Below are 24,190 nucleotides of genomic sequence, written 5' to 3'. Positions count from 1 at the left end.
TGTGTTTCCAGACATATGCCGTTTCTTTTTCTTTGACTGTGTGATGTGTAAGGCCACATGCCGGTGACCCAGCAACACCCTTCTGATTTTACTCTCAATATTATTATTGTTATTTTCAGTAAATGATTCAAATGTTCAGTTCTTGGACCAAGATGATGATGATGATCCCGACACAGAACTGTACCTCACGCAGCCCTTTGCATGTGGAACCGCATTTGCTGTCAGCGTGCTGGACTCTCTCATGAGCGCAGTAAGAAAACAAAAGCTTTTCATTCCCTTCTATCAGACTTGTTGTGGAAATGTGTGAAGGTTTAGAATCTTTTTCCACAGGTAGGCAGAAGATTTTTTTTTCTTTGATGACAAGAGAATTTCAGAACCTAAGTTAGGTTATTTTCTTAGTTGGACACGGAGACCATACCTGAGACTTATCTAGGAGTCCACAATTTTATAAGGAAACAGTCTCATGTCAGATTTTAAGGATAATGTTGTCTCTTCTTCCTAAAATCCACATTCATTGTGTCAGTCCCTGTGCTCACCATTCTTGTCAGACGGCATCAACTGTTTTGAGCTTTTAATTTCCTGTAGCTATGAGCAATGCTGGGGAACACTGGTAGAACTCTACAAAAGCCATTGTACACATCTCATGAACTCTACTTGTGGGAAGAGAGGTTATCCTCTCTTTTTTTATATGAGTTTTCTTGTGAAACAAAACTTCAGTGCATGCCAGAAACTACAGATGGTGGCCTTTGGTTTTGTCTACACTGGGGCTTTTGTTTTGTAGCCATAGCACAGTTCTGGAGCAAGCGCCTCAGTCATGCTCCTTTTCATCCTCCAAATTTTGGCTAAGCTTTCAGACTAGTCTTGCTCTGTGTGAGCTACACCTCTTTCAGAGGGACCTTCAACTCTGCTAGATATAGCAAGAACATAGTCTTTTTGAAATCTGAGGGTGGGCTTTCTGAGCTCTCTGTGGAATAAAGTTGCATGGAGCTGGAAATGATCTGTTGTAAACCCCAAGTAATACTACATATGAGCAGATGGGTTTCTCTGAAGGAGCCAGCTCTGACCTTCACCTGAATTCAGAATGAAACTTTTTGCCTTTAAGAAGAATTCATAGTGATCTTTATTATTGATTATTGTATTTGTGTTTAATATTTATGTATTTGTGTTTTCTAATTTTCCTTGCTGTATTTTTCATATGTTGCATCCACAGATGAATATTATGAGTCTACACAGATAAAATTTTATTATAATGAAGCCTAGGAGTTTTCAATAACCTCGGAAAATGCTTTTCTTGAAAGATGCTTACAATATTTTGTAGGTGTGACAAGTGCAGGAAACATAAGCAAGGACTTTAAACTCTGTACCTTCTCTAATTAAAATCTCTATCTATAAAATATTTGGCATATTCACATAATAAATGGGAATTTTACATTAATGGGAATTTAACATGAAGGTTCCAAATGTTACTTAGAGCTGTTTATCTACTCCCCTTGTTATCTAAATGTCTCTGAATGTATTGTGCAGTGGGGCACTTCAGAATCAAGAAAAAAATAGGGTTAATCCTTCAGGTTGCCACTGGCATTGCCATAGGAAGAGACTGAGATACTGTGGACATCATTGCTTCCTTGTGCAAAGGGGTCTCAAGTAAATAATATATAGTGATGTAGTGAAAAATAGGTCTGTTCAGATATTTCAATATTTCTAGTTTTTGCTAGCTTTTATTCTAGTTTTGGACAACTTGCTCCTCTGTTTCTGCAGTTCCTTTCTATAGCAGTCTTTTTTCTAAACATTTTCACATCTAAGTGGTCATATTATGTGTCAGAGACAGTGCAGCCTGAAGCCAGAGAAATATGATAACAAGAGTAGAAAAATTCTCTACTTAAAAAAATACTAATCAAGAAGACAAGTCAAGGATTCAGTCAGTTAGCACTGTTCACTATCCTGTATTTCCTTTCACCAGTTTTCTGATCAGTGGCAATGTTATCTTCTTTTTATTTCTCAAAGGCCCATCAAGGAGTTGGAAAAGTACAATTCTTCCTGACCCTTCAAAAAATGTAAAATGTGTCAGATGTTTTCCCTTTACTATCCGTATTCTCATGGGGAAGGTGTGTTCTCCTTTCACTTTTCACAGGAAAAGAGTGTTTCTCACACAAACTAATCCATTTGCCAGTATGGGCAGACTGAACCCCAAATCCTAGCTAAATTGTGGGATCTTCAGTCATGCTTTCATCCTATTAATAGTAAAACAAGTGTATGAAAGGTAGAAAGTCAAATAATAGCCATGCATACAGTATTATTTCTGACCTGTGGATCCCTTGAAACATACATGTAGATGTATGTATATAAAAAAAGAGCAACAAAGTAGATCTAAAATAATTTTCTGAAGTAGTCAATTATTCAAGTGTTAAATTATTCTTTTATTTTTTATTGTTTTATTCATATTGAAGTAGTGCATTTAACCCAACTCATGAATCACAGATTAGAAAATATGGTAACTTTCTAATTCAAGCCTGAGTGCTGGTCATCTTCACATTCTGCTAGTTCAGCATTATTTCCTGTAAGATGACAGTACTGGACATTTTAAATTTGAAATTGTCTGTTATTCCCTTATTTCAAAGGTAGAAGTTTTAATGTAGTTTTGTTTTCAAAGTGCCATGTGCTGGTCACCTACACGCAGTTTGGTTTTGCAGCAAAGGCAATATATTCCTCAAGCTCAGGATTCAGAGTGTAGTAGTCAAACACTGTTGCTCAGAGGACAAGAAGAAGCTGGACACCTGCATTGTGTTTTTAATGAGTTGGTAGCAGGGATCTCACCAGGTTTGGTTCTAGAGAGTTCCTGTGCTCTGTGGGAAGGCTCTGGGCTTGGTTCATGTAGTAACTGTGGCGGTGGCTATTGTTAAAAGGCTCCAGCTAATTGTTATTATGTCTTCAAAGAGACATCTACTGCCATCACATACTTAAATGATATATTAATATTTATTTAGTTGTAGTGTATGCAGACCCAGGGAAAGAATACACATTGTCTGTCAGTCTCAAGGCAGCACCACTTCTGAAAAGCAGAGCATGTTTTCATCACAAAGTAAAATGTAACTAAAAAGTGTGGGATTGGAAGCATCCTTTAGATTATGTTAATGTTTTTTAAAAAAGTTATCTTCAGCTGTAGAAAAGTTATATGACATAGGATTGTCAAAGAAGAAAATTTTTGAGCAGAAGTACTTCTTTCTGGGTCTTGTTGAGATAGTTATTCCATAAAATCCTGTACATGCAAGGAATCCAGTTTTCAACACACAATACCTTCAAAGGTTTGAGCAGTTGGCCTGAGAGCCAAAGGCTTCCTGTTAACTCCTTTTGGCACTGAAGATGTGAGAATCACAGAAGTTGTGGAAGGCTGGCGTCCCTCCCACACCTACCGCTGCAACAGACCTGAGGTGCTGCTGGAGCACCAGGTGATACCATTTAACATTCACTACCCTGGAATTCATTTGCTTGTCCTAGAACTTTAGGTCTTTATTGTTTCTTTTTCTTCATGTAAACAAAAGCACAGAATAGAAGAAAATCGTTAAAACAGTTGAAAATAACTTTTCATTATATCCCATACTCAAGAGTTTTCCCTAAGAGATCCTCACAGTCTTATTTATATAGAGAAGAAACTGTTCTAATCTTTGATATGAACACAAGACTATTTTTTGTGCAAGTCTGTTCAGAGAATTAGTAAGCAGCATCTTGTAACTTAAAGTTCTATGAACTTCTTTAAAATTTGGACAATAGTTTAAGAATTAATATATTTTCAAATGGTGAAGTGCTGTTATTTATTTTCTCTGTTGATTCCCTCTCAAAGGCTCTTTTGTTATTAGTATGAATTATTGATGTTAGCTCAGTCACTCCTTGGTCTTGACTACATATTATTTCTCCAATGGAAAAAGAAAAGCAAGTTAAAATATTTGTTTGAAGGTGAGGTTTAAAGTCATGTGTAGCAGAGGAGTTTCTTTCTTAAAAGAAATTCCTTAAAAAACCCACTAGCAAACACAGAAAAGGCAGATATAACTTGAAAAATGACAATTTCAGTGTAATTATAAATGAAAGGCAAAGTGCTGTTAAAGTTAAAGCAATATTATTAAAAGATGTGCTAATTTTCAGTTAAATTTTCTGTAGAAGACCAATTATTTTAAAAGACATGACAGCATTAACTGCAAAACATAAGCACTCTGGTAATTATACTTTAAAAAATGATTGAACAAATGGGAAAGCATCCCTGAAATATTTGAAAGAGCTGCACTATGATTCCAAAGCAAGGGCTAGGTGGCACTGCTAGCTCAGATATCTGTGTCATGATTTCCTTGCTATTTACCCAGTTTCAGTGTCTATGATGCATTTCCTTTTTTCTGTGTTTAGAATACAACTATTTCATATTTTCATTCTGGATGCCAATTAAAGTGATATCACGCACATGTCCAGTGTGAGGTTTGGTTAATGACAACAGCAAACAAGTATTCCTTCAGTTTTGATTTTACACTCAACAAAAGGGATTCTTTTCCATCACTGGAAAGTGCCTTGTTACTTTAAGTACAACAGCACCTTTCCAAAGACATTCTGTAGATCAGTCTCTTATAAGTACTGGCATATCCAGGCCATGTACCCTCCCACAGAGCAAGTAGAAGATCACTCTCAAATTAATTTCAGTGTATTATTATTCCAAAGGAAATGGATATCAGCTAGTTCAGCTTTTCAATGTTCCCCTAGTTCCAAACTGGCAAGATGTAATGAGGAGTCTGATTTTTGTGACAATCAAAAGCATGGGCAGACAGCTTTTTCTTGAGTGTTAAATATGCTAGTACAGAAGGAAGCAACCCTACTTAGCAGAAGGTGACAAGTTACAGCTTCCTATTCACCCATCTTTTCCTTCTCATGGTTGGGCATTTTCTGATCAGATGCAACGCTGCAGCAGTTTGTCCTGAAACTTGGAATCTTTTCTCCCATTGATGGCAAAAAAGACACAAACCCCAAGAAACATCTTTTGGCTGCATTCATCCATCTGAATAAATGGTGCCATCCACATCAGTCATGGTGTGAAATCCAAATTAAACCATTGTTCCACAATAAATGCTGCTTCCTTTGCTAGTAAGGGTCTTAGCTTTGCCTCAGAGGTACAGCACAGTGGGAACAGTTGCCAAAGAGGGCGACTGATTTCATCTCAGGGACATCAAGGAAGAAGTAATTGAAAAATAAACAATCATGCCTGAATGTCTTCTCTCTCTCTCACGGTGGCAATTCCTATTAAACATCATGTAATCGCTCCAGACCTACATTCCTGCAAGGGGTCACATTGATTTTTCTATATGTTAAGAGAGGTTTGAGTATTACACTTGAATTGTTACCCAGTGCATCCACATGTGTAAGAGCTGATTTGAGATCAGCTGTTGGTTTAGACTATCTGAATCTTCCTGAACCTCTGCTTATGTTAGACTACTCTTTACAGTACGCCTTGTAGATAAAATATGAAGTGCCTTACCCAGGTTAACTTAAATAACAGGAGTTGATGAGATGCAAATATTTGCTTTAGGGCATGTATAACAATAAGAATATGTTCCTCTCATTTTAATTTAGTCAACAGGTGAATGGCATATATGCCTATGTAAATAAGCAGAGAAGCTTGAAGTTAGGGAACTTCAATGTAAAGTGAAAAACATTGCAGCGTGGAACTCATTTTCTTCTGTTTTATCTGTCATCTCCAGCGAACAATGAAACTGAAGTTTCATTATACAAAGAAAGAATATCAAAGTAACATGGATAGGAAGCCAGTTCTGCTTTTTGATCTCAGGATAAAATATTTCAACCTCTACCTCAGTTTACCCATGTATTAAATACAGTTACATTATATGGATAGAGCAGTGAATTCCATTGAAAAGTATTATTTTAAAAGTCTTGTCTTTAGACAACAAGCACTGTTTGAGAATTCACTATTCATTTTTACTTGGTTGGATTACAGGCATTTGTTCTAAGTCCTAAATTCAACAAAATCCAGAAATTCAGTAATGTCAATCCTGTGTACTCTAAAGTGAGCTCATTTTTTCCTTTTATGTTCCCTCCACTTGCAAAGCTTCTGAAAACTCACACATTGGTGACATTATAAGTGACAGTCTTTCCATTTTTTTTGTTCAACATTTTTTTTTTGCCCAGTGCAATACATTGCAGATGTTTAACTGAGTATGTCTGAACTATACCAGTATACTTTTAAGTGAACTTGAAAGTCATTCATCTGGATTTAAATTAATATTTTAAATACCCATTGTTTGCCTGACAGACCAGCGATGCTACAGACGCTGGCAAAATGTCAGTGTGGAGTAAATCTTCCCTAATAAACCACACTTACCCTATACCCTAGAGTTTTTTAAAAGGACCACCAGGATCCCAAACTCATCATACATTTATCTGGAATGAACTCAAGATGTTTAATTGATACATGCTTATGTCTGAACACTGTCAAGTCTCGTAATAAGATGTTTAGTACAATACATCGGTTAGACTGCTAGAGTCCAGCCACAGTAATAAGTAATGACATTTGCAGCACAAAGGCAGCTCCCCAACGAATTGGTGACAAGAGTAAAAAGGCAATCTAGCCTGTGTAAGCTTTAAATGTGGTCTGAATTTTACAATTACATGTCCTAAAGCCCATTATTAGACATGAGAGCGATGAGAAGGAAAGCAGTCATTGCATCACTACTAACACCAATTATAGGAAACATAAATCATTCAAATTTTTGTACTTTAATAAAAATCAGCCTGAATTGGTGTTTAAGAGGAAGGATCTAGTATAGGAGCCTAATGGGATAGAAGAAAATAGAGTAATTGGAGGCTGCTGTCTTTTCACTTTCTATATAAAATTATTTGAAGAGACAGCCAAGAACTTTAAACAGCAGAAACCCGGAAAAGTTGTAATTTGGATGTCTTCAGTTGTGACTTTAATGGTGTTTGCTTAAAGAGCTTTCTTTTATCTCTGCAGACATACTTCAATGACAATATCCTCACACTGATACGGACATTGGTAACAGGAGGAGCCACACCAGAGCTGGAAGCACTGATTGCTGAGGAAAATGCATTGAGAGGAGGTTACAGCACGCCCCAGACACTTGCAAACAGGGACAGGTGTCGAGTTGCTCAGTTGGCTTTGTATGATGGGCCATTTGCAGACCTAGGGGTAAGAACATGAGGGAAATGTAGGACCAAGGCTGGTCTGTGCTCTATTAGCTTTCTCTCAGACTGAGTGAAAAATCTACCTTAATAAGCATATCGTTTCTATTACTGAATTTATTAGAGATTTTGGATTGTTTAAAAATTAATAGCACAGAGTTCCAGGTTTGCTCTTTACCTTTTTTAAGAAGCTGTATGACTGCCCAGGATCCTTGCCTGCATATTTCATACAGAAAATCCTGTGGCTCTTCTTCATTTTCAGCTAAAGAGATAGCTGAGCTAATTCAGATGAGATAACCATTGTGCCATAATGAACTCTAAGTATACTCAATATGCATAGATACACTTTTTTCTGGTTTTGATAAGCTTATTTAGTATTTTCACCAAGCTTCTAGTTCTTAAAATCTGCTTATTAGCTTGGAAACAAAGCTATAAGTTTTGTTTTCTGCTGGGTTTAGATGAACTAAAATTCTTATGAAATCCTAATTTTCTGATAATTTGACTGCAATGTTCTAAGGGTGAAGTCAAAAAACAAATAAAAAATTTAAACAAAAAAAAAAAATGATCTTTTAAAAAGAGTGCATTTATAAAAATAGATGGAAGAGTATCTAGAAATGTTTTCTGGACCACAGTTTGAAATCTTGAGGTGAGCACCCACTCTGCTTTGATGATAATGTAGATTTTGGTGTTTCTTAAATTAACCTTGTGTTCACCAGCTCTGTCCAAAAAGAATGGAATTTCCTTCTTCACAGAAACGACAGGGAATCCCAGTTTAAGAGTTAGGGCAGCAAGAGTACACATGTAGAAGCCTACAGCCTTTCAGCTGGTGGAGCAGTCCAGTTGTAGCTGAGACCAGCAGCTCATCAAAACACTTCAGCATGCGGCTTAACATTTCCACAAATAAAATAAGCAACACCAGTCTTTCAAATGCTGTTTCACCAGAGCCTCAACTGCACTACATCTGTGAAGGCAGTGTGCATTAACTCTCATGATTACTTAAGAATCACTATTTCAGCTACACAAATGAGCAAATCTAAATGTGTTTTTTTGCTAATCATACATTTAGTCGTTATTTTACATTATTATTTACATTTTTTCATTATCCTTTTAAACCCTTAGAACTCTAATTTCTGTTGTGCTTCTGGTGAATTTTTTTTTTTTTTTTTTTTTTTTTCTGGATGACAGTATGGCTGCTGCCAAGAAAGGGTCAAAGATACTAACAATTTAAATACCACAGTTAAAACAAACCACTCAGTCTTTCAATTTGTCATTATTTCATTGACCAAGGCTCTCCAAAATAACAATCATCACTTTACGTAGTTACTTACTTGAAATAAAACATTTAGATTATTAATTTCCTTGGGTAAAAGGCTCTCATTTGAGACAAACAAGAGAATGTCTATACATTGTCCCTTTTTTTATAAGTTCATGCTGAATGACCCTGACATTGTGTTAACTGAGCAAAGAAAGGACAAAAAAAATGCACTGTTCTCTTTTTCTGTTGTTTATCTCCTCTCTTTCCTCTAGGATGGAGGATGTTATGGAGATCTATTCTGTAAAGCACTGAAAACATACAATATGCTTTGCTTTGGAATTTATCGATTAAGGGATGCACATCTAAGTACTCCCAGCCAATGCACTAAACGGTGAGTCTGGTCTTTTAGAGCATCACTGCCTCACTGATCTTCAGTATTCTCAGCAAGGAAGAGCCCAGTGCCTGAAATAAATATAAAAAAGAGCTTGCTCCATTTTTGCATAACTTTTCCACACAACCCTCTTTGAGGATTTCACGATGACTCTTTATCTGACTTCAAATCATAAGCTAAATATCATAGCATAAATTGCCAGCTAATATTATTCAAAAATTTTTAATTAATTTTCAGAATATATCTTTATCTTGTTTGCTTTATGATGATCCACTGTTTGGATCTAAGGAAAGGACTTCAGTTTCCTTATGTCAATCAACTCTAAGTTGTGGGATAATAATTTAAATTACAGTAGCTAGTCTTTTCTTTCAGTGCTCAAAAAAAATACTCCTGTGGGCTTCCCATCAGTACCATCTGAGCCTAGTCATAATTTCTTCCTGTAAATGAAAACCCTTCTCTTGGTAGACTACATTTTTACTTCAGTAGCACCAAGCCTGACCTCAGTGCTTTAAATAGAGCAGACACATTTCCATCTTTGCAAACTGAAGGCCATTTAGCAGCTTGCTTGAAATGTGTCTTAATTAACTGCTTCCTAGAAATACACACACAGACCCATACCAGAAGTATCACAAATCTACCATCTGTTACTGCTTCGTGCTCTACAAAAAAGCATCATTATTGGGTGAACATGGCAATAAACAATAGTGCAGCTCACCAAAGCGGCTTCTTCTGTAAGAATTTGAACAAATTGGGTAGAAAAAATGATTTGCAGTTTAGATTTACACTGTAGTTGCTATACTTGGGATTATTTGTTGGATTAGTAAGGGACTTCTGTTCCTGAAGCAGCTCAGCAGATTTCTTATGAGCATTGAATTAATTTGAAAAGAAGTCTTGAGCTTCGTGTTCAATTTTTACTCATTTCTTGCTCGGACAGAAAATGCCAATTGCCTTGCTCAAGTCTGCTTTTCACATGCATGAAAAAACTTAGTGGCTGCTCTGTAGACCCTTCATACCCTGAAAGGCCATTAGGTGAAGGTGGGGATTCTTGAAATTGAGCAAGTTTTTATTTCAGGCCTGGGATTTTTACTAAGCATTGTCGGATTTTCAGATGTGCAGATTTATAAATGCTCTTGGAGGCCATGAATGTACTTGTGGAGTGAATTAATAAAATTACCTTCGCAACAAAGTCATTGATGTATTGTCCTTAACTTGTTTTAACTACAGTCACAATCCAAACCAATAGTTCTATCCCAGTATTTAAATATTTAATAACTATGTAAATATGTATTTAAATATAGTATGTGTTTAAATAAGCTGCATATAAAATCCTCCTCTCTCTGCTTTTCAGCCATTCTTTCCAATACCGTTTGGGGTGGTCAATTTATAAATATATATATTTATATAATAATATAAATACTAATATATAAAATATATATAAATATATATAAAAATATATACATATATATATATAAAATATATAAATATATAAATATATATAATATATATATAAATATATAAATATATTGTCAATTTATAAATATATTTGCTTGAGTCATTGCATTATGGTGCAGCCAGAGAAAGGACATTGGTTTGTATGGTGATTTCTCTGAAAAATCATTATGTGATTCCCTTGAAGAACATCGTTCTCAGGCATTATGTCTGTCTGACAGGAAAAGATTTAAGAAGTGAGAGCTGACTTAAAAAGGTCCTAAACTGCAATGGAAATTATGTGAATTAAATTTGGGTACAAAAAGAAATGCAAAAATTGGGCTAAACGTTCACGAGCTAACAACTCCAGAAGAAATTTTTTTAGTATAAGTCTAAACCTCTTTTCCTTTTCTTTCCTTTTTTTCTTGATTCCTTTCTTTCCAGTTACGTTATCACAAACCCACCATACGAATTTGAGCTCGTGCCGACGGACTTGATCTTCTGTTTGATGCAATTTGACCACAACGCTGGCCAGTCCCGAGCCAGTCTCTCTCATTCCTCCCATTCCTCCTACTCTTCCAGCAAGAAGAGCTCATCAGTTCACTCCATCCCGTCAACAGCAAACCGACCGAACCGCACCAAGACCAGGGATTCCCGGGACAAACAGAAGTATGTGCAGGAAGATAGACTTTGATATGTGTATCTGCTCCCACTGTGTGTGAAACTTGCATTCACCACCCATTCTCCCCGGTTAATGTTTCCAGCAGTAATGTTCCCTGTTTTCCCATGGAGTTCTCCCTTTTTGTACACATATTTTGCATATGTATGACAGTGTGCATGTGATTGTCATTTTTATTTCACCACCATAAAACCCTTAAGCACAACAGCAACAAAGCAGACGGACCAAAAGTTATTTATGATGCTAGGGGAGAATAAAAAAAAGAATTCCAAAGCCATAGGCACACTGAAAACATAAATAACTCACTGCAGTTACTCTACATATCCAAAAATAGAGTATATTTAACATGAACACTTGCTCTTGATGTCAGAGTTACACAAAGAAAGTCATTTAGTGCAGAAGTGTTGATGTATGTTGCAGTAGGTTTTTTTTAATACTCATATTTACAGGAGCTGATGCATTTATTTGACGCTTATAAAACTCTTCTGTTGAAAAAAAAAAACAACAAAAACCCTGAAAAAAAAAATAAAAATCCCTGCTGATTTTTTGCTCTCAAAGCTTATATTATATAGGGCTTACACTCCTTGTATAGATTATTGCTACACATCTGCTTTATACCAAAGCAATATCAGGGACTTTTTCTGCTTGTTTAAGAGCTTTATCTAAAATACCAGTCTTTTGGAGATAGTGTATTTTCCCTTTAACACTGAAATTGTCTGGGCGTGAAGTTGTAAAACTCCAATGGTTTAATTTAAGTTTAGAAAGAGTCTAATTGCATATTAAATTATTATTCTGTCTATTTATATTGCCACATGAGTAGCTATATTTTCTTTCACTTTTGACATTTGGGATAAAAAGCCATATGTATCATAAATATTGGATGTAAGTCATTAAAAACTGCCTTCTTGGGACTTTTACGTCTTTAAAAGGTGAATTAGTCACCTTATGTACAGAATAAATAATGTTCAGAAAAGAGCAAGCATTTTTCTGTGCTTACATATCAGATCTCAAGGGACTTTGTTCCTTTCCCCAGATGGTAGTTTAACTTTTCCAAGTTACTGTTGGTATAAATCTTCCAACCAGGGTCCTAATGTGTGAAGAACCTCTAGAAATCTTTCTGCATGTTCTACCTGGTTTTTTTCCAGCAGGTGCATGCCAGTTTGGAGGAATGCAGGGAAGACAACTGAGTGCCTTTAAATCTCTCCCATTTGGAGAGAAGAGGTGCTGTGCCCCAGGCTGGTAATGAGGAAAGCAAGAGGCCTGGGTTGGAAATATTCACGATGCTGAGGCGCCACGTTCCATGCACGTGCCAGAATTTAGTTCTTGCAAATTGTCACCAATGACACATGTAGCCAGAAAAAGTTGTGGCAGGGAACTGAATAAAGTAGTGGAAAGGAGCCTTCCCTAGACAGCCATAGAAATGATACTTCAGGCTTGCTTTTACTTTTCTTTTCTTGGTTTAAACTTCAGAAGCCAATGTATATTTTGAAATATACAGGTAGCTCTAGGTTTATGGAGGGTTTCCAAGGCTAGGGAGGGCAGAAACACATACCCTCTTCCCTGGCTATCCAGCAAGAAAGCATGCAGACAGAAAAAAAGTATTTAGATTTGGAATGATCAGCATTGTAACTGCCAACCCAATCAAGGTGCTTTTATGGTTAGTTTTGTCTTCTACCTTCCCCTTCCCCAAGCATGATAATTTTGAAGATTTGCTTGCTGTGTGAATTGACAATAAAGCCAAGCACTTTTACTGACAAAACCTGGAACCATGTAAGTGGGCTACAGAGAATACCACTGTGCAGTGCTAAGCATAATGATTGGAATCCAGTATATATGTGTGAGTGTGCATTCAAACGCAGCTGTAAGTCCGAGCAGTGAAATACGCTGCAAATTATGGTTGCTCCCTTGGAAATGAGACTATTACAGTTGCTTTTCATCATAAAGAAAAAATTCATGCGTTCCTTCTTGCAAAGAAAGTTATCATGTTTTGCCCTGAGAATATTTATTACTACAAGGATGTGCCAGTTAAAGTGCTCAACCAGAAATATGACAGTTTAAAAGCATTGTAAAACTTACATAGCTTACTTCTTTTTCTAAAGTGCAACAAGGATGAATAGAATGGGCCAAGGTATGAAAATTAATGGTTCTGCATGACCTAGCAACTGCTGTGGGTTTCCCTCTATAACTTTGTCCTTGTGAAAACTTGTGAAATTAAAAAAAAAAAAAATAGTTACAAACTTTATTCAGTTATTGGTTTGTTTGTTTGGTTGATTGTTTTGTTGGTTTTCTTTTGCCTTTTTTTCCCACCAAACCAGAAGTAAAACTGGCTGCTGCTGCTGCTGCTGCTGTTTCTCAACCCCATTTTGATTTTTTATCCTCTCATCTGCTTGCCTTTCTAATTGCACGTGTCCTTTTGTAAACACCCAGGTTCCTGCTCAATGAAGATGCCTATCATGGTGCAGACAGACATTATTTTAATTTCCCATGCCTCATTCCAATTTCTTTTCTCCCTCCCTCCTCTCCTATTCCCCATGTATGTACATGAGCATCTTTTTATGTCTGCAGTATTGATTGAAGGTAGTAGAGAGCAGTTACACATTTTGGAAGAATGGTAATGGCTTTGACACCAAAATGCTTTTCCATTAATGTTTTATCTGTTTTCCATTTAGCAGAGAAAGGAAGGGTGTTAATATGAAGCCACTTGTCACATCCTACCTAATGATATTTATTAAAAAAAAAAAAAAATAGTATTTGGATAACAGTGCAGCTCAAATAGAAAAAACATAAACAGCATACATTAGAGAAGTAACTTCCTGACTTTGTGAGCAGCAGAAGAGGAATATCTAATACAGGTGCAAATCTGAATTCTTCAAATTACATTGAAGTCTGCTCCACCTCTCTGCTCTGTCTTGAATTTAGAATTCTAAAACTTTTGACTTTCAGTAATATTGTGTACAGATTCCACACGACTCTAGTCAGATTGATCAAATGGTTTATTATAGTGATGAACATTTTCTGATATGGACATACTAATGGCAGTTGGTCACTCTGAATAGAGAAATACTTAAACTAGCCCTGTGTTGGTTTTTATACTGAAAAGTAAGAGGAAAACTCCTGTTCTATCCCAAGTCAGACAACCACAGGAAAATACCTAGTTTTTGAAAGTGGAGAAGTATCACTAATGTCAGGATGTGATGTTTCAGGTTTTTAAATGAAGATCCTGCCATTTATATCAGTCCCAGCATGGTTTCAGCATTCACCAAGTTCTTAGTGAGTTCAAATGTTGACACAAAACTATATCTAGCAAACCTGCAGGTTCTTTGCCTGGGTTCCTATTGACCTAATCAGAGAGAGAGACAGGCATTTTCCAGTGAAATTCCCATTGTCAAAACTAAGAATTTTGGTAGTTTAAAAAAAAAAAAAAAAGCAAGAACAAGTCCAGAACATTATCTTTGTCACAAACCTTTAGTTGAACTGGAGCAAAGTAAAGTTCTTTATAGAAAAAATAGTTTATTCTCTCTTTCCCTGAAAATTTCTTGCTGCCTGCTACATATAAAATATTCATCTGCCAGAGAAAGAATTGCTGAGCAGCTGGGTGGAGAAACTTTCATTAATTTTTTGTCTCACTCAGGAACAAATTACATGGGAGAATTTTCAATTTAGTTATGAACAAGATGTTTACATGCAGGAAGGAGACGCACAAACACATACATGCAAACTAATTTAATACTGCAAGTGTCACAGAAGACAAAAAAATCATGTTTTAAACAGTTGAAAGGTAATCTGGGATTAGGGTGAGAATACAAATTAAGTAAAACCTTTGTGTCATGTTTGGGTAGTATTTTCTTTGCCTCTGCTTACAAGAGAGGGTGTTTCACAGTGACATTTGTTCTAAGTTGCTGCTCATTCCAGAATTAATGATAGAAATTTTAAAGCACCAGTACAACAAAGCTGTTGGAGAGAGAATTGCTGGAGTCCTACACAAGTTGAAGAGAACTCCATTTTGATCTTTTTACTTTGATTATTTATATCCCTTTTTTTATGCCGTGGGGAAGTGTGTTACACAAAAATGTTAATTTTTATTTATTTGTAATGTGAGAATGAAGCCTTTTGAACCCTCATGGATGCACTGATGCTGATAGCCCATTGCTAACATAGATGTTTGAGGGGAAAGTAGGTGTTTTCTGCTTTCTGATACATTCAGTTGCTTAGCTGTTCCAACATCTCTCAGGTGATGCTGTCGAAACGAAGCCTGTCAAATAGCGTAGGAAGATCAGGGACTTTTTTCAGCAGCTCCTAAAAAAAAAACCAAGATAAAAAACTATGCCTATTGTCACTATAATGTAGAAACACTTCTGGTAAGGATCAATATGCATATTCCAAAAGGGAGAGGAGCAGACTGAATGTGACAGAGAGCTTGAAAGTGCTTGGTGAGTATAGCAGTATATAAGGACTTTAGAAAGGGAATTTCTGCTCTCATCTAAAAGAAAGAGTAAATATTAAGGATAAAAATCTGTGCTAAAACTCTGGAAGACATACCAAAATCAGGCTTTAAGCATAGCATAAAAGAATGAAAAGTGTGTAGGGGCTTCAAGAAGGACATTTAGTATCTGGGAGCAGAATATCATAGTGGCCAAGAGTAAAGATCAGGAGTGTTAAGCTCACACCTCAAAGGTAAGTGGAGAGGTCAATGAATTTGCACAGGAGATTTCATTTTCATGTGGTCAAAGATAATTTTAACAGCAGAAAAGAACAGGAAAGGAATAAAGCTGGATCTAAGCATTGCATGCTGGAGATGATAATGTTTGGATCAAAGTTTCAGCGCTGGCAAAAAGAAACCTAAACAGAAAAATAAATTAGAATCTACCAGCTTCTGCATATATTATTAATGTTATGTATTTGTTACTTGCCAGGTAAAGGCAAAAAGAGATTGGATGGTTTCTTTTTAAAGAACAGCTCCCTATATAGGAGCTTTATTTTAAATTTAACATGTAAATAAATAGCTTCTTTTGAAAATTTTAGGGAAAGCAGGATATTTTGAAGTATTTTGCACTGGCTGCTGAGAAACACAACACAGTTATGATTCTTAGCACTCACACAAGTCTCCCCTTACTTGCTACAATGTTGAATTAACTTGCATCAAGTTCTGTTTGTAAGGAAAGTTTTTGCACCATGTGTTAAAAAAAAGAAGGTAGCAATGAAAGTTCACGGTGCTTAACTTGCCTTAAAATCATTTTAAACACAAACCATTAGAAAACTGTTAGTTTGAAATTGTTTATGTGATCTCACAAGGCTTTTAAAACATGATAACCATCACACTTTACACCTCTCTGAAAGGTTAGTTTAATCGTAGATCACATAAAATTGGTTTCCACAAATGCATAATGGTTCATGTGTCACACTTGAACTAAATGGTTTTTTAAATGGAGCTGAAATTATTTTGATGTGTACACATTCCCAGACTTCTTTTTCCTACAACCTTTCTTAAACCGGCCCCCATCAGGAATCATTCCCTTAAAGTCTCATTAATAATTCAGATGTTCTGATTACTTTAAAAGATCTATGGAATTGAGGCTTTTTCTTTCTTTTTTTCTTTTTTTTTTTTTTTTTTAACTGCTTGACAAAAAGATAAATGAATGTAGAAAGAAACGGTAGGAGTCTGGCAAGCTGTAGATCATCTCTGAACAGATTGTAACTTTATCATTCTGTCAGGAAGAATAATTTAAAGCACTTAATCAGTTAGCTTCAGTGTGCAGGATGTAACATTATGAATTCCTATCGTCCAATCTGTTCAAATCAAAGGGAACTTAATTATAATAGGTGAGAGAGAGAGGGAGATGGGAGATTGAACATCGCTCAGACTCAGGCAACTTTAAGGGGGCTGGGAATTATTTAGTCTGGTCACAAATGAGGAGGACATTTTTAAACATAAGTGAAAAGCATTTTAGAAAATTACAAGAAAAACAATACAGCAGTTCTGTTTCCTTTCAGTAATAATCCACTAATGAGTAATTGAATTCCTAGGTTTGAATTAATTTTTAAAAATGTGTAAGAACAGGTAGCAAAGGTTTTAATGGGGAGTGGGGGTAAATTCTAAAAATCCATATAAAGTGGAAGTGTTTTAATTTGTTATTCATGAAAGTGATTGAAAAGTCCAGTAATTCTTTAGATTAAGCTACTTCTTGAGAGATTCTATGTCCAAAGCTCTTTGTTTATTTTGTGGACTTATGTCCAGGTATTTGTCCTCTATTCTTCTCAGTCTTTCCATTCCTTTTCTCTCCTTTACCTGCTGAGCTTTTGTGCTCAGTCCTTGGGTTTCTAAGGTGAATTTTGCTTTGCTAATTTTAAACCATTTATTTATTAAAAAATGAGCATTCCTTCTACTTCTGTCCTGATTCCAGATATTGCAGCATTTCAGTGGTTAGCAAAAGTAGCAGTTTATCCTGAGTGAGGCACTAAGGCTTCTGCAGCATTTTGGATGCCCCATTAGAATGAGAAGTAGTGCATACATGTAAGAGTGGCAGCTCTGGTGCCACACACTTTGGAACCTTGGATGTAATAATGAAATGCCCAGAACCACAAGTGTCCACTGCTCTGCCCACCCACCTCTGGAATCTGGGGAAGGAGGACAAGAGTGGAGACAGAACCCTGTTCACAAATGCTTGCCAAGGCACAAGTGCACCTAATGCCCATTAGCCACTCCCTAGATTAGGAGTTTCCAAGTCTTGGAATAAAGTTATCTTACAAAATTGCATACCTGTCAATGAGAAATTACAGCAGAAATTGCTCTCTAAAGGGTTTAAGAATTAATTTTTTTTCTTTTCTGAATTTTAAGAAGCTTTTGTCCATATTTGCAATGGAGCAGTGCAACACAGTGGTTGAACAGCTGGGAAAGGGCTGCAGTGCTGCAGCCTCTCAGCATCCTCCCACATTGCTCCCAGCCCACCTTAAAGCTGCACCATGAAATTCTTCCTGTGTTCATGGAAACAGACATTGCTCAAGGACAGAAAAGAAAGAGCTTCCTCTCTTAATTTTCCTTTAAGTCCTTACTGTCTTTGCCTTGCTGTCTCCTGTCATGACCAATCCGTTCAGGATTGCAGTGTCTGGTGTGTCCCTCACCCCATTTTAAACCATCGAGATCAGCAGTGCCCCAGATCCTGTGTATATCCCTGAGCAGGGATATCATGCCCACTCTGTGCAGCAAGAGTGCAGGAATACAAGTTCTGCTTGTTCAAACACCAACTGCAGAAAGTTCTTTATGTTCTCCTGCATGATTTCTGGGCCAGGAGTAGCCACCACCCCAAGGCTGAAATGGCTCAGAGAAGTCTCTGACTCTTTAGGTGCTCCTCTGTGTACAGACTCATATGCTCTTTTCTGCATTACCCTTATCCCAGCTGCTCTCCTTGGCTTCTTAGTTTAGACTTTGATTTGTTTTTTGTTGGTTTTTTTTCAATAAATGGATCACCTGAGCATGGGCACAAGAAAAGAGCTCTCTTACATCCAACAAGCAAAGTAGAACATTGGCAGTTTTCTTTAGCTTCTATTATCAAACCTGCAAGCGTCATCGTCCTTTCATAACAGTATTTTCAGAGGTATTAATCTAATGCACTGTATTGCTAGTAATTCGTCAAAGTCACCTTCTATTGATCTCTTTTTTTCTATAAACTTTACTGACCACTCCCTTTTTCTTTTTCTTTTTTTTTATTTTTTTTTTAATGTTTCTGTGTACGTGTGCTTCACTAATTAAACTTTCATTTTTCCCTCCTTATCCTGTCTCTACCTGTTTTGCTCCTTAGCAGAAAAGAAATGGTTTACAGATGAGCCGGATAATGCCTATCCCAGAAACATTCAAATCAAGCCCATGAGCACTCACATGGCCAATCAGATCAATCAATATAAATCGACAAGCAGCTTGATACCACCAATACGAGAAGTTGAAGATGAATGTTGACTCCTTCGAAGCCAGAACTATTTTTTTAAAGCCTGACAAACTTCATGAATGGTGATGTGACATTTATTCCTCTTACTTGCTGAACCACTGATGGAGAAGTTAAGAAGGGCACGCTTAATGGGAAAATAAAGTAGACAGATCTTTGTTTGTCTGCCTTTAATATTGCTTCCACGTATTTTGGAAACTATTTCATTTATAAATGAACATAATCAAAACTAGTCATGTATAGCCTCTAGCATTTTAAATTATTTTTATTTATTAGAAAAAATATATTTTTCTTTTTTTTTTTTTTTCATTGTTAAGTATTTTCCCTTAAAAAAACAGCATATGTGGCCAGACTCCTAAGAATTAAAAATCCCAACAAACCCTCAGTCTTTGGCTTAAAGGAGAATGATGGTCACAGTTATAAGGATATGTAATTAAGGGAGACAAATGATATATTTACAAAAAGGAAAAAAAAGGTCCAACTTGTATTTTAGTAAATCAAAAAAAAAAAAGAAGAAAAAAAAACCAACAACACTTCACCAAAATGTTTCTTTATCAGAAGATGTGTATTTTGTTCAGCATTGACACCAGCTCTTAATAAATTGAACTTATTTATTTTCAGAGTTGAAAGTCATATTTTTGTACATGTAACATTCTTCTGAAATATTCTTTGTTTTATATAGCTCATCTTGACTGCCAGTTACCTGAAGGTCCAGTGACGCCCCCACTGTCCCCTGCCCCTTCTCACGGTCCCACACACAGAAACCCCTGGGGAACGCTCTGTCACACAGGCACAGGGAATGTCACCACCCCAGCTAAGGGCATGGATGGAAGGGGCAGCTGCTGGAAATGGCAGATCTGGCAATTGCACTTCCCACTAGCCATCAGCAGTTGCGAATTTCAGGAAGGCAAGCTTGGCAATTCTTCTTTTGCCATGTGCTTTGGCCCAGAGTGGATGCAATGGTGCATGGAAGTGTATAAACCATCTCACCTACCACGTGTTGTTCCTTCCTTACTTCAGAAGTGCTGATGGCCTTTCATTGCCCTGAGATGGTACAAATTCTTCCTGATATCTATAGAGATGGAGCTCCAGGTCCTTGCATTTCGGTGACAGCTCATACCCTGGTAAAGGGCACACTGAATCTCCTTTTGGTGAATTCAGGATAAAAAACTGGTTTAGCCTCAGCTCTACAATCTCACAATGTGCTGTCCTCAGTTAATTCCAACAATAAGCAACATTTTATTTTAGCAGTTGTTTTTCTGGTTTTTTGTTTGGTTTTTTTTCCTTTTATTTATTTTTACTTTGCTGGGACACCACACACAAAAGAACAGTAATAACCAAATCAAAATAATAAAAGTGATGAATGTATTTATTATGATGACATACAAAAGGCCTTTGATGGGTGCCTTTTGTGTCAGCAGTTTCACAAAGTTGCCAACAAGCTTTATAGCCATCAGACAAAAATGTGATGTTTCATATCTGTGCTGCAGTATCTACCCAACCAAGCATTTATGTTCTAAATGATTTAGTAACTAACTCTATCTCAAATAAGCAACATCTGACACAATTGTGTGGAAAAAAAAAAGGAAAGGCTGTAATAATATGGAAACAAGAACCAAAACTGCAAAACCAGAGTCATCAGGAAAAGCAGATTTTCATTGTGCAAGTCAACTTTAGGCTTTGTAATTTTGCAGAATTGTTAAACACCACAATTAAACATACAGTGGTATTTTTATCATTAGAGAAATATCAGTGAATCAAACAAATACAAAGCAGACGATGAATTTATTGTGAAAACAATGATGTCCACTATATAATCCAACATTTAAGCCAAACTATCTCAGCTTTAATGTTTGTCCACTGGCTGCAGTACAAGTATAACCATACTAACACCTAATAGGCTTTATTCTGGAGTGACTTCTTGGACTGTGACTATTTTGTTGTTACATTTTGTAGAATAGCTATTTAAAGACAATAACAAGAATTGTTAATACAGTATCTGTAAAATTGGATTGTTTAAAATACTTCACTCTCCTACAGAGTAACAAAACAATACAAGCAGTTTTTCATTATTATTTAGATCCATGTTTAACGCATTTCACAGTCCTGAAAAGAGAAGATAATTCCAGTGAGTTCTTCCAACATATGCTGCTTCAGCTAGTGACACGCTATAATTTACGTCCAGTTTCTGCATTGGGTCATGTTAAGCCTTTTCTTTGAGGTCGGTGCTCCTTTTTCATTTATGAACTGCATTCATGTTAAAACCAGAATAAAAAAAGCTGGTCCTGAGTACTGGAGAATTTTAGGAATTTGTTATTCAACCTCACCAAAAGCATATGAATTTTAATTTTTTTCCTGAAAAGATTAGTGTTTACTCTAGGGGCATAGAACATTATATCTTATACCTTATCATATACAGTGCCACTTCTGTGTGTCCTTCCTTCAGAAGGGAGCATCACTGGGTAAAACATAATGATGAATCAAATACAGCAGCCCTACACAGCTAAGGTTTGTGTGTCTCTGTCCAGTTTAACTGTCACACCCCAAAATCCCGGGCTACTGCTTGTAAATAAAGGACAAGACCTGAACACACTCCCGAGCTCTTCTGGCACAGATAGCTCCATATGCAGGGGTTGGTAGAACAACACCCATAGAGAGCAAACAAGACAGACAGAAACAGGCAGAGCTATGGGTCTACACTTCACATTTCTAGAAAAGCCAAAATCAGTAGTATTGTCTTAGTCCTGTTTTTGATAATCAGAGATGCAGAACTGATGTTTGGAAAGTAGGCTGAGGAACAGATAGAAAACCTGTTGAGGATCTTTGATATTCAGCCATTATAAATTACAATGTGGCCAGCACCTTGGATATATATGGATATATGAATTTACATCAAAGCTGGGAAAATGCTGGGAAATGACAAAATGACAGCTAAATGACCTAAATGACAGCTGACAGACCACATGATGACTGATATAGAAAAATATTCTTGGTCTTTATCAATAACTTTTACCCCTTTCTCAGAAGGCAAAAATAAAAAAAAAAAAAAAAACCAACAAAAATGTGGGGTGGGGAGGATTAGCAGTTGGTTTTGGTTTTTTTTTTAGTTGGGTTTTGTTTTGGTTTTTTTGGCATTAATTGCATGCACTACTGGTACAGGTTATAGGGTTTTTGGTAAGTCATGTGTTGGATAAATAGTGTGTCTCTGTGTGTGTGTTTGCACCCATGCATGCACACACATGTGTAGGGGTGTGCATCTATTTGATAGAGCCATCACAAGGAGGTGTCATCGTTTTTATTCTCCATGAACTGGGGAGAAGAAAGGCACAAAAGAGTAAAGGAAGTTGGTGGCTTGCAGGGTAGCACGTGGAAGGGTTGTTTCTGGTGTTTCCACCTGGTTTGACCAAAACCCAGCCATCCTGGTCAGTTCTATGAGAGGTGCAGTGACATTTTGCTGCAGAGCCTTCTCTCCCTGATGCAGCTGGGCTGTGCTCCTGGCCCTCCTCACACCCCTGCACTTGTGGGCTCCCACATTCCAGGAAGTCTGCTGGCTCTCTCCATGTCATGGCTATTACTTTAATTTGTCCCCTGAAGCCCATGAGCACTAAGATGAAAGGGTAGAACTGTCCTCTGATAGATTTGGTGGCAAGTGCAGAGCACAGAAGAACTTAAGGTATAAAGAAAAGAAAATATTTATAGTCTAAATGCAAATTTTAACACTTCAATGTGACTGTGTAGTTCCTTCTAAAATAGTAAGTATATGATGTATTTTTTAATAGGGAAAAACAAGATGAAAACATTTCCTTGTACTTTTTAAAAGCATTCTAAAACTGTCACTGACATTTTAACGCTTTGTCTTTCAAATCAGCATTGATGGGCCAGCAGTAGGGAACACATGGGACAGAAAGTACAAACCCCTTGATCTGGGCCAGGCATGGTCAGCTGGATGTGAAAAAAGAGAAATGGCCTCAGCAAAAGGAGGGAAAGGGCAGATGTAGTTTGCAAGCCAAGTACAGGACACACTGCAAAAGCATTGGCCTTTTATTATATATTGGTGGGTGGGGGTGGTGGATGAGGTTGGCTGTTTTTGGCCAGCAAAAGGAAGCTTTTGCATTTCTTAAACTCTTATGTAGTAGAAGGAGAAAGTACAATAGTGTGTTCTCATTCAGGTTTTGCTGGGTGTGTGTGTGTCTAAACTACAGCTAACAACTACTGCAATAACTGGTTGCATAAACTGATGCATAAACATACATGACAAAAAAAAAAAGCAATAATTTACAAATGGCTAATAATGTTTTCACTGCTTGGTCACTCTCTGGCCAATCCATAAAAATATTAGCAACTGCCCTGGACTAGCTGACTCACATGGGCTCAAACTGAAACACAGAGCAGGTGCTTAAATAGTTTTAAGAAGTGGATTCCCAAGGGCTCCTGGATCCCAATGCATTTGAAATGAACACATATTGAGGTCAATGTGTGTGTGTGTATGTGTGTTTTGTTTTTACAGCTGTTATCATTGTGAATTTCCTTAGCACCAAAAGAAGTGTGTGTCTCACCTTTCATTTCTAGTTTTGAATGTGCTTAAACAAAATATCCAAGCGTGAGAAAGGCGATGAACAGGACAAAGTGAAAACAGAAATCTGTTCCCAGTGTTACAGTGGATTAGCCTGGGAATATCTGTCAAAGTCAATGGCAAATGCACAGAAAAAAATCAGAGGAAAGGAGAACTCTTTATAATCCTGTTTTGATCTTTTCTGTGCCATCTGAACCACCGAAACCCCCAACATACAAACAAGAACCTTTCTAATTTTAATTAATTTTTTATCATTCTAAAGGCTCTTGAATAACCACAGGCTTAAGGAAAATAGTTGGTTTTTTTTAAAAAAAAAAGTCATTATATATACATGCCAGGTCTCCTAATATTCCATTTATAGTATTTTCATGCTGAGCAATAGTAGTGGGTGTGGGTTACAGCCCCATCTGAAATAATGGAAGCAAAGTAGTAGCTCTCCTGCTGTAGTCACTGCCCAGGATGGTTATGTGGGTCTGTAGTATTGAGAAAGTGTGTGCCAGCATTTACCAGAGCTCTATTTCTGTCAGCAATGCATCTATGCTGCACAGGTTCTCTCTGCTCTAGAGCATGCAGCCCTGCTGCAGCTGTGCAGTCTCTGAGCACCAGTCTGTATGACCAGGCAAATTCCACTGGAGCCCACAGCGAGGGCTGCTGCTCTGAGGTGTCTGCTCTGCACAGAGCTGTGTTACTGGGAGCTGCCAAAGGGAAAAGGGGTAGGGAAAATGAAGAAAATATAAAA

General features: G+C 36.9%; 1 protein-coding gene across 48 annotated transcripts in view; it reads left to right on the top strand.

The window, feature by feature from the left end:
- KCNMA1 (potassium calcium-activated channel subfamily M alpha 1) overlaps positions 1-19,407 on the top strand; it is a 431,738-nt gene extending 412,331 nt beyond the window's left edge. For 18 of the 48 annotated variants that reach the window (XM_086901426.1, XM_086901420.1, XM_086901406.1 and 15 more), the window contains 6 exons: positions 120-250; positions 7,001-7,195; positions 8,716-8,834; positions 10,707-10,931; positions 13,041-13,069; positions 18,738-19,063. In XM_086901426.1, coding sequence (XP_086757552.1) covers positions 120-250; positions 7,001-7,195; positions 8,716-8,834; positions 10,707-10,931; positions 13,041-13,069; positions 18,738-18,892 — 854 coding nt within the window. In that variant the 3' untranslated portion in view covers positions 18,893-19,063. Of the gene's footprint in view, positions 1-119; positions 251-7,000; positions 7,196-8,715; positions 8,835-10,706; positions 12,701-13,040; positions 13,070-18,737 lie in introns of those variants that run through there. The other 30 variants (XM_086901431.1, XM_086901428.1, XM_086901407.1 and 27 more) reach the window with 10 other exon arrangements.
- Positions 19,408-24,190: the final 4,783 nt, after the last annotated feature.

Source organism: Cyanistes caeruleus, chromosome 8 (genome assembly GCF_971803275.1).
Source record: "Cyanistes caeruleus chromosome 8, bCyaCae1.hap1.1, whole genome shotgun sequence".
Lineage (NCBI taxonomy): Eukaryota > Metazoa > Chordata > Aves > Passeriformes > Paridae > Cyanistes > Cyanistes caeruleus.
The sequence above is the reverse complement of the archived record's forward strand: the minus strand, read 5'-3'. Positions and strand labels throughout refer to the sequence as shown.